The sequence below is a fragment of the Schistocerca serialis genome, chromosome 2 (genome assembly GCF_023864345.2).
Source record: "Schistocerca serialis cubense isolate TAMUIC-IGC-003099 chromosome 2, iqSchSeri2.2, whole genome shotgun sequence".
Taxonomy (NCBI): Eukaryota; Metazoa; Arthropoda; class Insecta; order Orthoptera; family Acrididae; genus Schistocerca; species Schistocerca serialis.
Genome location: NC_064639.1, coordinates 507,948,417 through 507,964,517, shown reverse-complemented (window position 1 = coordinate 507,964,517; position 16,101 = coordinate 507,948,417). Strand labels below are relative to the sequence as shown.

The window sequence follows — 16,101 nt, the reverse complement described above, 5'->3', positions numbered from 1 at the left end:
CCGTCTGAAGTCCATCACGTCAATCAGTGAATGTTTGACTGAGAGAAGGAAAGCCATTAGTATTTTAAAAATGGCTCTGAGCACTATGGGACTTAACTGCGGAGGTTATCAGTCCCCTAGAATTTAGAACTATTTAAACCTAACTAACCTAAGGACATAACACACATTCATGCCCGAAGCAGGATTCGAACCTGCGACCGTAGCGGCAGTGCGGTTCCAGATTGTAGCGCCTAGAACCGCTCGGCCACTCCGGCCGGCCATTATTATTTTAAAGCTAAAGCGTGTATCACTTATTAATACGAAGACAAGGTTTTCATATTAGAACAAATGACAGGAGTATTAGATCTGTGCACAGTCTGACATAACAGTCGCGACACTCCATCACCTTTTTGTTACCCACAGCGGTAGCAGCGTGCCAAGCGGCCAGCAGGCTACCCTTCTGAATACGATACCGGATAAGTGCGAATGTTGTCGTTTATATTGATTTCTAATTTATTTTTTTACAATAGGGAACATATGTAGTGCCATAAAAATCGACAAGAACTAAAAACTGACATCAAATTTCTCTATCTTTAGTTTCCTAAGGACTTTTGGACATTATGAAACGGTACATTACAGAGCAGTTTATTTACGATTCTCTTGTAACGTACAGATATTTACTGAAGAATATCATTTTCCTTTAAGAACAAAAAATTGCTAGTAAGCGCCACAAACGCTGATATTTTGCAGGAAGACATCTTACATCTATCTGACAACATGAAGTTTTTTCGCTACACTTCCAACTAAATCATTGAACGTGGAACATTGGAAGCTCTTAGGGAATGTAATAACCACATTATTTAATGTACCAAATAAGCCACTACAACTTTAGCTTAAGGAAAACCACACAGATGTGATAATAAAACACCAAAAGCAATAAAACTGTTTACCAACGCAGAAGAAACCAGTTCCAGAATTGCTGCTGTGTCTGAGACACAAACGGCAAAAATCTTCAACTCATTCGCAAAAGTAATTACATTTACAAACATATTCGTGTACTAGAAAGTCGAGTAAAATGTAAGAATGTGCGAATCATTAGACTCCGTATAAAATTGTTACGTGTCAAGAAAATTGCCGATCATAATAAGAGAAAAGAAAAACAGAAATGTATGGTTCTGATGCATGAACTATGTATTTATATTCTCTTTCTTTCTACGGAGTAAGCTGCAGTTATACGCGGTTCTGATGCATGAACTATGTATTTATATTCTCTTTCTTTCTACGGAGTGAGCTACAGTTGTACGCATATTCGAAAGTATTTATTCACGAAGTAGTTTTTGCTGATGTCACTAATGTTACTAATTCTTCGAACGCAAAAATGTAATAACTACTTCAAAACTTGATTTCACAAGAAACGGATGAGCAAAGCGGCTGTAGACAAATTGAGGAAAAACAGGAACGCAGCAATCAGTCCCAATCCCACTAGCTTTTATTAGTCTTGCATATCTAGATTTATGCTATAAATACAAAGAAATTACAGAATCAGAACTGATTTCGTTAAAACAATAAGTAAAACACCATGTTATGCAATAGCAATGATCAGTTTTAATCGACATACCATCTGAGTAAGTCACCATGCGACAAACTCGCAGTAGTTCATGCCACCATATGACTATGCTGGTGTACAGGCAAAAGGAAACAGAGGTGATTGTTTACAACGAGCACAACACCTTCAGTTTACGTCATGTAGTATAAGTTGCACCCTCTATATTATAAAAATAAATAACCCGGTTTCATTCCAATAATGGATTAAAACGCTTTTTTATAAATAAACTCAGGAAGTATATTTGCTTAACACCTTTAAAATGCATCAATAAAAGCCGGTTTACAATGTATTTGTTTTCAGTCAAGCAATACACCACGTCCTATGCAGAAGATCATTACTGTAATGTAACAATTCTGTATAGGACAGTTGTATGATCTTTCGCATAAGATTGTGTACTTTAAAGGTGATATCCAAACATACTTGCTAATTTTATTACATCTCTATACTGGAATGAATCTGAGTTAGTTATTTTTGTATTATAGAGGCTGTTATTTACTCTACATGAGGCAAATGGAGGCTGCTGTACTTGTAAACAACAACCTTAGTTTACTTCTGCCTATAAGCCAGTACAGTCCAGTGGTGACATGTACTGCTCCGAGTTTGGTAATTCTCTCAAATGGTGTGTTGACTAGAATGGATCACAGCTACTGGATAATGCGATGTTTCACTCGTTGCTTTATGTACATCAATTCGGATTCTGTAATTTTCTTGTATTTTACCACTGAAGATGGCCGTCATGGGATTACATTTCCGCAATATGGGACCCGTTCACATACGGCGAGAGTTTCTACTGCTTGTCTCCGTGCTTGCCAAATCTTACCCTGGTTAGCTATTTCGCCGGGTCTCTCCCCAACTGGGAGCGTTTACATCATTATGGACAGGGCCCGTCAACAATCATGGGATTTTGGCGATCTAACGCACCAGTTTGGCAGAATTTGGCACGATGTCCCTCAGGAGGAGATCCAACAACTCTGTCAGTCAATGCCAAGCCGAATAACTGCTTGCATAAGGACCAGTGGTGGACTAATGCATTACTGACTTGCTCAATTTGTGAAGCTCTTTTTCTTGAATAAATCACCGAATTTGTCTGACATTGCAATCATTTGTTTGCTGTACATTTTCACCACATCTACCAATTTCCATCTTATTTTAATAATTATTCGTGGTTCTTCGGTTTTTTTTTTTTTTTTTTTTTTTTTTTTTTTTTTTTTTTTTGCCTTTTAGAGTGTACTACAAAGTCGGGATACAGTTCACGACGCAAGTACTATGAAACTGAAGGTTCATGACTGATCACAACCGTCCAAACGAAATCTCCAATGGTCTTTAAAACCCCATACGAAATGGCGGATAATGTTATGCATTGTGGTAGTCGGCCGTTACGTTAATGTCTGGAAAACATTGTTTCCAGTATACAGTTTACCGGAGTGGGCGTCATATTATGGTCCGATTATTAGTAATTTGGTACGTATTACGTTCCAGTCTCAGTCTGAAGAACAGTAGAATCTCCAAAGAGGCTAGGTTCATGTGGGTTTCAGTGACCACCTCCAAAACCACAACCAGCTTTTACCAGTTTTTACAGGTCTATATTGCTTGTACAACCTCTGGCCTTCGCCGCGGACTGCAATGGGCGTATTCTCGAGCAGTACTCCTCTAAACCAGCGACCGTTGGGCAATATTTAGACTGGTCGTTAACCCACTCGCTTGACTTTCATATTTATCTATTTGTATTTCAATAACTCGGTTTAAGTATGCATCTCGCCAGGCTTCATCCATTAACACTACTTCCTATAATTGGAAATGTCAAAGCGTCTCATGCCGTATTATACATCCATTTCCATCTCTTGCTGCAACCGCAATAAGAAATTAGCGTTTCTCAGTGTCTGTATGACAATGTACCATTCACAATGGTAGTACTAACACAGAATTTCGGATAAGGAGCAAGTCAAAAACATTGACCTCTCCTGATAACGTGTCTGTTGGACACGGAACAATGGCACAAAAAGTCAGACCACTGTACTCACAGAGTTATTATGAAGCTACTCTCTTTGTAGCAGTAGTAGTGGAAGAACTGTTTTCTTCAAATCTCTACAGAAATTGAAGGGAAGTTCTCCTTCTGCCAGCAGAGGTAACGATGGGTTTAGAGCAGTGGCTCCCAACCTGAGGGTAATTATTACCGTGAGACGTAAAATGAAATTTTCTGAGGGGTAAGAACAAAAGGGTTCAGTTGCATTTTGGCCACGGAAACTAAATTATTTGTAAAGATCGTTATTAATATCACTCTTCTGTAAGACTTGTAATACTGGTTATGTAAGTCACCAATCATTGTGTTTTTTCCAAATATTCGTTATTAACACATGACACAATGTGGTGAAAGACTGTATGAACGTCTTCCTCACATAGTCCCCCAATTACACACAATTTTTGCACTGTGCACCATGCGTCTATGAGAGTAACGGTAAGAGACATATATCATGTACGTTTAAATGCCAGTTTCGGGTGAAAGGTACCTTCCGCAGTAGATCAGAAACTGCGTCATTTTTCATTTTGCAACAATAAACGAACGTATTGACAGCGCAATACAACAGTAACTACGAGTATGTAATGGCTGCTGCACTGCGCAACAAATCCCTATGTCTCGCAAAGTCAGCGATCGAATAAATATTTTAAAGTACAACTTATACCTTTGAAGTCGAATATTATGTATTTTATTGTCGTTCATCTTGAGCTTTTTTTAAATAAAAATGACATGACGAGACGTCTTCTACTTGTTCCCGCAAGGTATAAGGTCCTGTGCATTTTTGTCTGTAATTTTTTGTGAATAATAAGAATAATTGAGCTTAACTATGTTTTCATTTAATAATACAGTGGTTAATTCCATCTACTAATAATATTTAAAGTGTGGTTCTATGTTTCAGCCACCTACAGTAAGGCGGAAGTGGTTGGTTTGATGATACAGTGATCGCGATCCGTCAGCGTGCTATCACTTATCCATTTTCATTTTAACAAGTCCAGCCTGCAATCTAATGTTCTTCACGAAGTCCGATTATGACTGTTATTATCATGTAAATCATTGGCTGCACCAAATCTTGACATTACCACTGTCCCATGTCATTAAGCTTTCCCATTCGCCAACAGCGATCTCTGTGCCTGATAAAAATCACATATAATAACACATTTATTTATTGTCTTCAGACTCTTTGACGAAGCAGGAGCGCTTTAATTCCATCAATTAATTTCAAAGCTTATTATATTTTTCATAATTATGTTATTCTCTAGCTATCAGAAACATTTCACTTTCAGTTGTAAACATTGACAGACTGAACACAGGTGCGAGTATAAGGTAGCATTACAACTGCTGAATGGCCTATTATTATTATCATCATTAGTGCAGTGGTCAGACACAAAACATTACCAGTATGACGTTTTCCAGTTTCTGTCACTTCAGAAGTACAGAGTTCAGCAATCAGTTGGTTTATAAAAAGTAAGTATAATAGACACATTTTATCTTGGTTGATCTTAAATGAGAGTGTAAAGTGTAGGTGAAACAAATGTCGCAGAGGAATCATGTTTTGCAAAAAATGTCTATCCTCAATATGGATGGTTAGTTTTCTTTTCTGGGACTTCGTAGGTAGTACTCGCTATAGACTTAGAATTGCTTAATCCTCCTACTAAAAAAAGTTTGTTAGAAATAAGTAGTACCAACTGCCTCATTGACTCTATAGTTGCCGGCCGCTGTGGCCGAGCGGTTCTAGGCGCTTCAGTCCGGAACCACGCGGCTGCTACCCTCGCAGGTTCGAATCTTGCCTCGGGCATGGATGTGTGTGACGTCCTTAGGTTAGTTAGGTTTAAGTAGTTCTAAGTCTAGGGGACTGATGACCTCAAATGTTAAGTCCCATAGTGCTTAGAGCCATTTGAACCATTTGACTCAACAGTTCGCCGTTTACACAGAAATTAAATAGCATTTATCTTTCGTCATTTTAAAAATAAAAGAGTTCAATGAAAATTCTTTTTTATTCTAAAGTTTAGTTAGGTGATAATGTTGATGGTGATGTGGTTACTAGCTAATATCTGATCGCGCTCAGGAGTAATGAAATGCTTCAAATGGTTCTGAGCACTATGGGACTTAACATCTGAGGTCATCAGTCCCCTAGAACTGAGAACTACTTAAACCTAACTAACCTAAGGACATCACCCACATCTATGCCCGAGGCAGGATTCAAACCTGCGACGGTAGTAGTTGCGCGGTTCCGAGGAGTAATAATCTGAGAAAGATTGAGAACCAATGGTTTCAAGAAACGAGACATGTGATACTGCCTTTACAGAGTCTTCAAATACATAGCTTCCTAAGGTGTGCGATGAGTGGTGGGAATATAGTTTAGCTCAAAATGAAGATTCACCAGATATCAAACACCATCACCAATCATCCTCTCATTTCTTTAATAAAACACAAAACGTGTACTCTCTTTACTTCCTTGACGATGTGCTCCAACTGATTTTTATATGTGTCACTATTTGTTAATCGCTCTTAGTCATTAAACGATCAGCCGGCCGGAGTGGGCGTGCGGTTCTAGGCGCTGCAGTCCGGAACCGAGCGACCGCTACGGTCGCAGGTTGGAATCCCGCCTCGGGTATGGATGTGTGTGATGTCCTTACGTTAGTTAGGTTTAATTAGTTCTAAGTTCTAGGCGACTGACGACCTCAGAAATTAAATCGCATAGTGCTTAAAAAAAAAAAATTAAACGACCAGCTTGCGTATCCGACATTACTAATGAGCGATTGTTTGTTGTCTATCGCTCTGGAGGCAGCTAGTTCTAATCCTACTGAAAATTGAAATTTTCATCAGCATTGTTTTCCCAGCAAGGAGATGAGGGAGAGTCGTTTACATTAAATCAGTGGCAGACAACCTCGACCCTCTCGTTCACTAGTGGGCGTTCCAGCTTTCGTGATGGGCGGTAGGAGTTTTAAAAACAACTTCATTGGATTTTGCTAAGGTTTTGACAAACTATTTGGTAGGTAATTATTATTATACATTTTAAGTTGCCGTAACTGTCCTTTACATATATTTTATAAAGTTATTTTCATATTCGATAAATTACCATTACCTTGGAACAGGTAAACAGTTAGAAAATTTTATTACTGCAAAGATACAAAAGTGGACGGTAGGTAGAAAAGGTTGACTACCCCTGCATTACATGATCAGTAGACTGTTCGTCGAAGTCAACGGCTAAGTCCAAATACTACCTCCACACTGTCTGAGAAATAAATGCAAGCGATACTATTTATGGAGAGCCATTTGTCGGATGGGACAGCCTTGGTGCTATTCGAGAGTTGGCGGTACTCAGAAGTTGACAATCAGACTGTGTAGAATGTCCAGGATTAAATTCCATGCGACACCGTTGGTGGAAGTCCGTGAGCTAGATCGGTTAGTTACGCTCGATAAGTTCTGGTACCAGAGTTCATCCTCTCCCTTTCTTTCATTCCATACTCATCTACAATACAAAAACACTCATACGCCATCCATAATTTACAAGTATACATTAGCACTTCACTGAAAGATCATAGGAAACCAAAAGCAAACTGCCTCCACTAGTACACTGTTCAAGACAATGCGACATTCCAGGCTTGTATCCGACGTATCAAGGAATCACGAATTTAGTACTGGATGGAAGTGTTACGGGTAAAAATTGTAGAGGGAGAGCAAGATTCGATTACAGTAAGTAGGTTCAAATGAATGTAGGTTGCAGTAATAATTCGATATGAAGAGGCTTGCACGAGGTAGAGTAGCGTGAAGAACTGCATCAAACCACTCTTCGGACTGAACACAAAAACAATAGCAGCAACAAGAACAATAGCAACAACATCTAGCAATAAGTGAGAAGTATGGTAACATATTCAACGATAGATGTTAAGTAACGTCTGCTTTGTGAGAACTGCAGAAGTCAGTGATTACAGAGATATTTGAGGTACCTACCTCCTCCGCAGAGAGGGCCATTGCGGCAGGCAGCATCGGCACCGGCGTTGAACTTACCAATCCAGTCCCCGTCACATGTTGTGCTTGCGCATTGTCAGCTTTAGTCACCTGGAGCCCTGTCGTAGGAACTGTAGAACTGGCTTCTTTCGGCGGGAGACTAGTTAGGGTCTTTGGCATGGACGTCTTGTCAACGCTGTCCCTGCCTAGGCTACCAGGGCTTTCATGCCAGGTACTTGTTTTGGGGGGAGGTGGACTTGCCCGTCCTGTCACCATCACCTGTGGCGCTTGCATATTGTCAGCGCTAGTCATCTGGTGCGCTGTCACAGAAACTGTCGTAGGACCTGTATAACTGACTTGTTTCTGAGGGAGACTGGGTAGAATCTTTGGAACTGTAGTCTTGTCAACACCGTCGCTGTCTAGGACATCAGAGCTGTCATGCCAGCTACTTGTTTTGGGGGGAGAGGGAGTAGTGTCGTTGCCCACACTGTGTTCTTTTGGCAGATCACTAAATTCTGCGGCCGCCGTGCCTGTGTCATTGAAAATGTCATTGGTGACTGGAGCATGTATACTGACAGTCCAGCTACTAACACTATAGATGCTATCAAGAGTGTTATAATCCTCTGAAGTCTTGAATGGAATGGCGCTAGGACTGGGGACTTCCGTCGAACTGAGTATCGTAAAGTTGGTACCACTGACGCTGTGTGTCACGTCCACAGCGCTGATGAAACTAGACATGTTGGCGTCCACGTTCTTAGGTATGATGGGGGTCGAAATATTGAACTGGACGGCATACCTAGTCTCGATGTCGATGTCACTGGTACTGGTGTTGTTGGGGACGTACAGCTCTGTCCTATTGACACTTGGGGTGGTGAACAGTCGGGGACCAGGAGAGCTAATGTCCCCAGTGACGAGGCTGTGAGTGTAGTTTGCCGTCGGGACGCCGAGGGCGCTGACGCCGTTGCTCCCGCAGTAGCTGGCGGCAGACGGGCCTCCGGTCTGCTGCCGCGCGCGGCTGCGCGCCATGCCCACGATGGCGATGTTGATGTTGATGCGCAGCATGTAGTTGATGGCGAAGCCGCAGAAGGTGAGGTACCACAGCACATCGCGGGCCGACAGCCACCCTGAAACAGGCCCATCTATGTTACCAGACGGCTAACGCCGTTCGTGATTCTTGTTGCACGATCATAGTTGCAGGTTGCCTATCTAGCGGCTTCCATGGGCAAAAAAAGTTTGACTTTCAGTATTTCGTATGATTATTAACCGAATTTAAAAATTTTAAATGCTGTCGTAATCTAACGATTAGGAGGAATAATCTTATGTTAAACGTTTAAGACTGTCAGACAAATACACTCACAGACAGAATAACAGCGCGCCGCGAAGGAGTTACGAGAATTGGTTACCAACTGGTATTCATACAGGAAAATTCAAAGTTGTAAACTTTGGCGGCCGTTGGATGAATGTGTGACGCTGCAGCGCAATTGCTCCGTGCATTTGGCAAGGATAGTAAACAGGGGACATGTCATCGCTAGGATATAAAGTGTTCGCAAATTTTGTGTACTTATTGGGTAGCAGCTACGCCTCGCAAACAGGCACGTGGACAATATACGCAGATGTCAGCATTTTAGAGAGGACGTGTAGTTGGGCTCAAATATGCCGGTTGGAATATACTACTGGCCATTAAAACTGCTACACCACGTAGATGACATGCTACAGACGCGAAATTTAACCGACAGGAAGAAGATGCTGTGATATGCAAATGATTAACTTTTCAGAGCATTCACACAAGGTTGGCGCCGGTGCCGACACCTACTACGTGCTGACACGAGGAAAGTTTCCAACCGATTTCTCTTACACAAACAGCAGTTGACCGGCGCTGCCTGGTGAAACGTTGTTGTGACGCCTCGTGTAAGGAGGAGAAATGCGTACCATCACGTTTCCGACTTCGATAAAGGTCGGATTGTAGCCTATCGCGATTGCGGTTTATCGACATTGCTGCTCTCGTTGGTCGAGATCCAATGACTGTTAGCAGAATATGGAATCGGTGGGTTCAGGAGGGTAATACGGAACGCCGTGCTGGATCCAAACGGCTTCGTATCACCAGCAGTCGAGATGACAGGCATCTTATCCACATGGCTGTAACGGATCGTGCAGCCACGTCTCGATCCCTGAGTCAACAGATGGGGACGTTTGCAAGACAACAACCATCTGCACGAACAGTTCGACGACGTTTGCGGCAGCATGAGCTATCAGCTCGGAGACCATGGCTGCAGTTACCCTTGACGCTGCATCACAGACAGGAGAGCCTGCGATGGTGTACTCCACGACGAACCTGGATGCACGAATGGCTTCAAATGGCTCTGAGCACTATGGGACTCAACTGCTGAGGTCATTAGTCCCCTAGAACTTAGAACTAGTTAATCCTAACTAACCTAAGGACATCACAAACATCCATGCCCGAGGCAGGATTCGAACCTGCGACCGTAGCGGTCTTGCGGTTCCAGACTGCAGCGCCTTTAACCGCACGGCCACTTCGGCCGGCAAACGAATGGCAAAATGTCATTTTTTCGCATGAATCCAGGTTCTGTTTACAGCATCATGATGGTCGCATCCGTGTTTGGCGACATCGCGGTGAACGTACATTGGAATCGTGTATTCGTCATCGCCATACTGGCGTATCACTTGGCGTGATGGTATGGGGTGCCATTGGTTACACGTCTCGGTCACCTCTTGTTCGCATTGACGGCACTTTGAACAGTGGACGTTACATTTCAGATGTGTACGACCCGTGGCTCTACCTTTCATTCGATCCCTGCGAAACCCTACATTTCAGCAGGACATTGCACGACCGCATGTTGCAGGTCCTGTACGGGCCTTTCTGGATAAAGAAAATGTTCGACTTTTGCCCTGGCCAGCACATTCTCCAGATCTCTCACCAATTGAAAACGTCTGGTCAATGGTGGCCGAGCAACTGGCTCGTCACAATTCGCCAGTCACTACTCTTGATGAACTGTGGTATAGTATTGAAGCTGCATGGGCAGCTGTACCTGTACGCGCCATCGAAGCTCCGTTTGACTCAACGGCCAGGCATATCAAGGGCGTTATTACTGCCAGAGGTGGTTGTTCTGGGTACTGATTTCTCAGGATCTGTGCACCCAAATTGCGTGAAAATGTAATCACATGTCAGTTCTAGTATAATATATTTGTCCAATGAATACCCGTTTATCAACTGCATTTCTTCTTGGTGTAGCAATTTTAATGGCCAGTAGTGTAGTAGTCGACTCGCACGACATTTGAATAGGAAAGATGGCCCTATTCGACGTTGTTGGCAGCAGTGGGTGAACCAAGGCCGAGCACAACGTCAAGACGAAAGCTGTCGACCTAGAGAGACGACAGAACGTGAGGTATGAGCAATTGTCAGAGAGCTCCTCAGCTCCCCGGATTCATTATTGTCACCAATCCGACGTACAACTGGTGCTTCAGTGATCACAGGGTCCAAAAATAGGCAATTCACAGAAAGGGGGCTGAGCTAACAGCGCCCCTTGCGCCGACTACCACTGACCTCTGTACAACATCAGGCCCGTTTGCAGTGGTGTCGGGCACATTCGGCCTGGAATCTCATTAACTGGAATAGAATGGTCTTTAATGATGAGCCTCGTTTCGAAGTGAGCCCCGTTGATCAGCGAAGACGGGTCTGGAGATGCCCCAGACAGCTGTGGGATACCAACCTGACTGTCGCCCGCCATACGGCCCGACAACTATGAGTGATGGTCTGGGAAGCCATTTCACAGCATGACCCATTTGGTTGTCATTGCGAGACCTTTACAGCACAACGGCACGTCGACGATAAATTACGCACCGTTTTGTTGCCCTTCATGACAAGCCACCCTGGGTTTACTTTCAGCAAGATAATGCCCGCCCGTATACGGTGAGAGTTTCTACAGCTTGTCCCCATGTTTTCCAAACCCTATCTTGACCAGCAAGGTTGCCGGATCTCTCCCCACCTGCGAAGCTGTGGAGCATTATGGGCAGGGCCCTCAAACCACCTCGGGATTTTGACGATCAACCGTACCTATTGGACAGAATTTAGTACACTATGCCTCAAGAGGACATCCAACATCTCTATCAATCAGTGGCAAGACGATTAAGGGTCATAGGTGGACGAATGCGTTATTCACTTAATCATATTGTGAAACTCATTCTCCTGAATTAATTGTCCAGTTTGTCTGAAGTTGTGATCATGTGTTTGTCTGTACTTGTACAAAAAAACTACCGATTTCCGTCGCATTTGGGTAATTCCTTCGTGGTGCGTCGTCTTTTTGTGTGTCTTGCAGTATATTACAATTAGAAGTTGTGTATGTGTCTTGAGACGGTGTGCCGGCCGCTGTGACCGAGCGGTTCTAGGCGCTTCAGTCCGGAACCGGGCTGCTGCTACGGTCGCAGGTTCGAATCCTGCCTCGGGCATGGATGTGTGTGATGTCCTTAGATTAGTTAGATTTCAATAGTTCTAAGTCTGGGGGACTGATTACCTCAAATGTTGTCCCATGGTGCTAGGAGCCATTTGAACCATCTTGAGACGGTGTAACTTAGGGCGCGCATATTATCCAGACTATATGCATCCAGTATTTTAGAATTTCAGAGATTTCCAACAAATTTGACGCATGTCAAACGTTTACGAATCTTTTATCGCTTACGCCTGCTACAAAATGATGAAAGGAAAAATGTTTATCGTTTACTACATTTTCGCTGTTCATGCCGTTAAAGCTTCAGTATCAAGCATGACGTTTAAATTAACTACTTCTTTAGTAACAACTTTATTCCCGAAATTTCCTGGCAGATTAAAACTGTGTGCCGGACCGAGACTCGAACTCGGGACCTTTGCCTTTCGCGGGCAAGTGCTCTACCAAGCACGACTCACTCCCCGTCCTCACAGCTTTACTTCTGCCAGTATCTCGTCTCCTACCTTCCAAACTTTACAGAAGCTCTCCTGCGAACATTTGCAGAACTAGCGCTCCTGAAAGAAAGGCATGTCTCCGCAATATCTTTTCTTTCAGGAGTGCTAGTTCTCCAAGGTTCGCAGGAGAGCTTCTGAAAGGTTGGAAGGTAGGAGACGAGATACTGGCAGAAGTAAAGCTGTGAGGAGCGAGCGTGAGTCGTGCCTGGGTAATTCAGTTGGTAGAGCACTTGCCCGCGAAAGGCAAAGGTCCTGAGTTCGATTCTCGGTCCGACATACAGTTTTAATCTGCCATGAAGTTTCATATCAGCGCACACTCCACTGCAGAGTGAAAATCTCATTCTGGAACTTTATTCCCAACACATTTCGCAGACAAGTACCCACGTATACCACTGAATGTACCTGCAAAATTATATCCTTCTACGACATGGTTGAGGAGTTACGACGTCATAAACATCAAGCTGTGTGAAAAGCTAGTTTCTGTTTCAAACGGAGCGCAAATGACTCAGGCTATGCTCATCCAGTGTTTGATAATGAGAGCACTTAGCGACTTCCTATAAACGTTAAACATAATTTCAAATCTTTTCTCAACCTTCTTCCTCACTTACATGCTTGATATCAAATATTTAACACATTTGTGAAGTAATAAGAAGTTTCAAGCTATTTTGTGAACGGTAGTTGGATTGTTTAAAGACTCGGGGTTTACTGTTTCCACGCTGAAACAGTGTATCAAACACCTACAACATCTAAGTTCAATATTCGACCACCTTGCTATGAACAAATAAATAATGTTATCTTGAAGCAATAAAATTTTTTCTTAACGCTTGTTTGATATAATTTTGTACTTACAAGTTCTTTTAAACGTCACTGTTCCCAGTAGGTTTCCTGGTGTTTTCGGGATGAAAAAATGACACATGCTTCCTTCAGTCTTCTCTTTAGTTTTTCTCTTGAAAAAATCTCGTAGACGGGAACGGGGCATATGTGTCGCTACTTCAGTTTCTTCTTATCCAGCATACGAACAGCAGTCACTCTCATCGATATACGGGGTGGTCATAAACAGTCTGAAAAGTTTGCAAGGATATTGCGGGGTAGGTTGTGCTGAAAAGTAATAGTTAATGAAAAATTCCATACGTTGCGCTGTTTTCGATTTAATTAGCATTGAAATTACACGATGAGGTCGTTGTGAGCTCAAACATCAGCCCGCAGTAAAATATGGGAATGCACAGACATCTATGGGTCTGTGAGTTACCACTTGTTGAATTGCTCTTTACCAGTTAAAATGTGCTTTTTTTAGAAAGCAAAAAATTTAAGCTTGGTGAGCAAAAGCTACGTTTGTTCGGTCTGAGGAAACCAAACGAGGAACACTTTTGACGACACAATCTCTGGCACACTGCTTGAATTTGCGCGCAATAACCAGATTGCCTAACTTCAATGCTAATTAAGCGGCGGAAGGTATCAAATTTTTACTAACAATTGTTTATCGGTACAATTTACCCTACAACACCTTAAAAGCGTTTCAGGGTCTTTCTGACCACTCTGTATTTGCAACGGAATCCCCAAACGCAGAGTTTCGTATCTACCAAATATCTGCAAAAATGGTTCAAATGGCTCTAAGCGCTATGGGACTTAACATCTGAGGTCATCAGTCCCCTAGGACTTAGAACTACTTAAATCTAACTAACCTAAGGACACCACACACATCCATGCCCGAGGCAGGATTCGAACCTGCGACCGTAGCGGTAGCGCGGTTCCAGACTGAAGCGCCTAGAATCGCTCGAACACAGCGGCCGGCTCATATATCTGGACCTAGTATGTCTGCCCATGATGTAATTTTCATGACGTACTCATTAGAATGTTGCAGAAGGAAGCCACAACTGACTACATATTGGGACTTCAAACGCATTAATTTTTTTACCTGAACTTGCAATTGAGGCTCAAGGAGTAGTTTGGTGGACGTCTTCTATTCCCCTCTCTGACAAACGAAAAACTTCATTGATTTGCTAACAAACTTACTGTACTATGTGACAAATATGCCCCTCTGGTGACTGAAAAATAAGAAGGAAACCTGCACCTTGATAACTGAAGAACTAAAACAGCTCATGAATCTCAGAGACGCTGCACATCGGGCATACAAACTGCGCCCCATTCCTGAAAATAATATTGCTCATAAGCACAAACAAAAGAGTCAGTCATGCTGTGAGAAATGCCGAACTCAGGCATGTCCGTACATTAACCGACAACAGAAATGGACCAGCTGCCCTATGGAAAAATCTGCATGGGCTTGGTACAGGAAAAGTAAAAGCTGCAGCTCATCCTATGCTCCCAGTCGAAGAATTTAACCGGTACTTCTCATTACCCAGAATAACAATTGAACTGCAAACGAAACAGGGATTCATTGACTACCTCATGGGGGTAAACGACTGTAGCCACGAAAAATTCTATCTAAAGCATGTTAGCAGCAATGCTGTCAAAAAACCATTATGCGTATCAGAGCAGCATCTACTGGACACGATGGCATCACAGTTCAAATGATGAAGCTTGTTATTGACCCAGTACTGCCCATTATAACAGATATCTTCAACCACTCCTGAACCATAAGTGTTTTCCCTGAAGCCTGGAAACAAGAACTAGTTAAGCCACTACCTAAAAAGGACATTGCCACAGCAACCTCCAGTTTCAGAAGACAGTTAATGATACAAACAACAATAATGATAACCATCGCCCCTGTACGCACTCGTTACCCCTGTATGCACTCGCTACCCTTGTATGTCCTTCTTTCCAACCAGATCTTCGTCATTTCCCAGTATTCTTAGCTGGTGCAGTTTCCTTACATTTCCTTTCCCCAGAACTCGCTATATCAGAAAACATCTTTTTTGGCCACCTATAAATTATGTTTATATCTGCCACTATTGTTGTTGTTATAGTTATTATTAGTGGCAGCAGGGCTGCAGCAGCAGATGTAGAAGTACTGCCAGTATTCACTTTATTAGTTCATAGTCAGTACTATTTACTCACATTGAATCTACAGCCACTCAAATCATTTTAATACTATTTGTCATACTGAAATTGTTAATGTTTAGATAACTATAATGTAAAAAGGTACCGTATGTATGAAATCTTGGTCCGATGTGAAAGACTACCTGATGGCCCTAATTAGATCAGGTTAAATAAATAAATCAATATAAATAAATAAATTTCCAGCAGCGTGCAATAAACCGTCAGTTTTGAAAGCATGTGCTTTCCCCTTCTTTATATGTCCGTGTCTGCTGTGACACAGATAGCCACCTACTCTACTCTACAGTCTGAACAAGTATCCGATATGAACATTCTTTGAAAAAGTGTTGACTCACAGCATGTTGTCGCCTGCTAGAGTTTCAAGGTCTAGTTGTTTGCTTTCAGCAGTGCACCACGTGAACATCCGGCTTGTCTCGCCATTTTTTAGACACTCTTTCCTAGTTGTCAGGCTATTACAGCCTTCCCTTCTGCAGAGTAACTAGAATCAGTGGCTGCCACCATTCACTGCTGACGGAGTTAGCCGAAGTATATCTTTGTGTCCCTGTCCAACCTAGGCGTTCTCTTTTTATGATATATCTA

General features: G+C 42.6%; 1 protein-coding gene across 1 annotated transcript in view; it reads right to left on the bottom strand.

Moving 5' to 3' along the window:
* LOC126456155 (uncharacterized) overlaps window positions 1–16,101 on the bottom strand; it is a 157,032-nt gene that overhangs the window by 101,958 nt on the left and 38,973 nt on the right. The window contains exon 3 of the mRNA XM_050091909.1: window positions 7,557–8,677. Within this exon, the coding sequence (XP_049947866.1) occupies window positions 7,557–8,677 (1,121 nt within the window). The remainder of the gene's footprint in view (window positions 1–7,556; window positions 8,678–16,101) is intronic.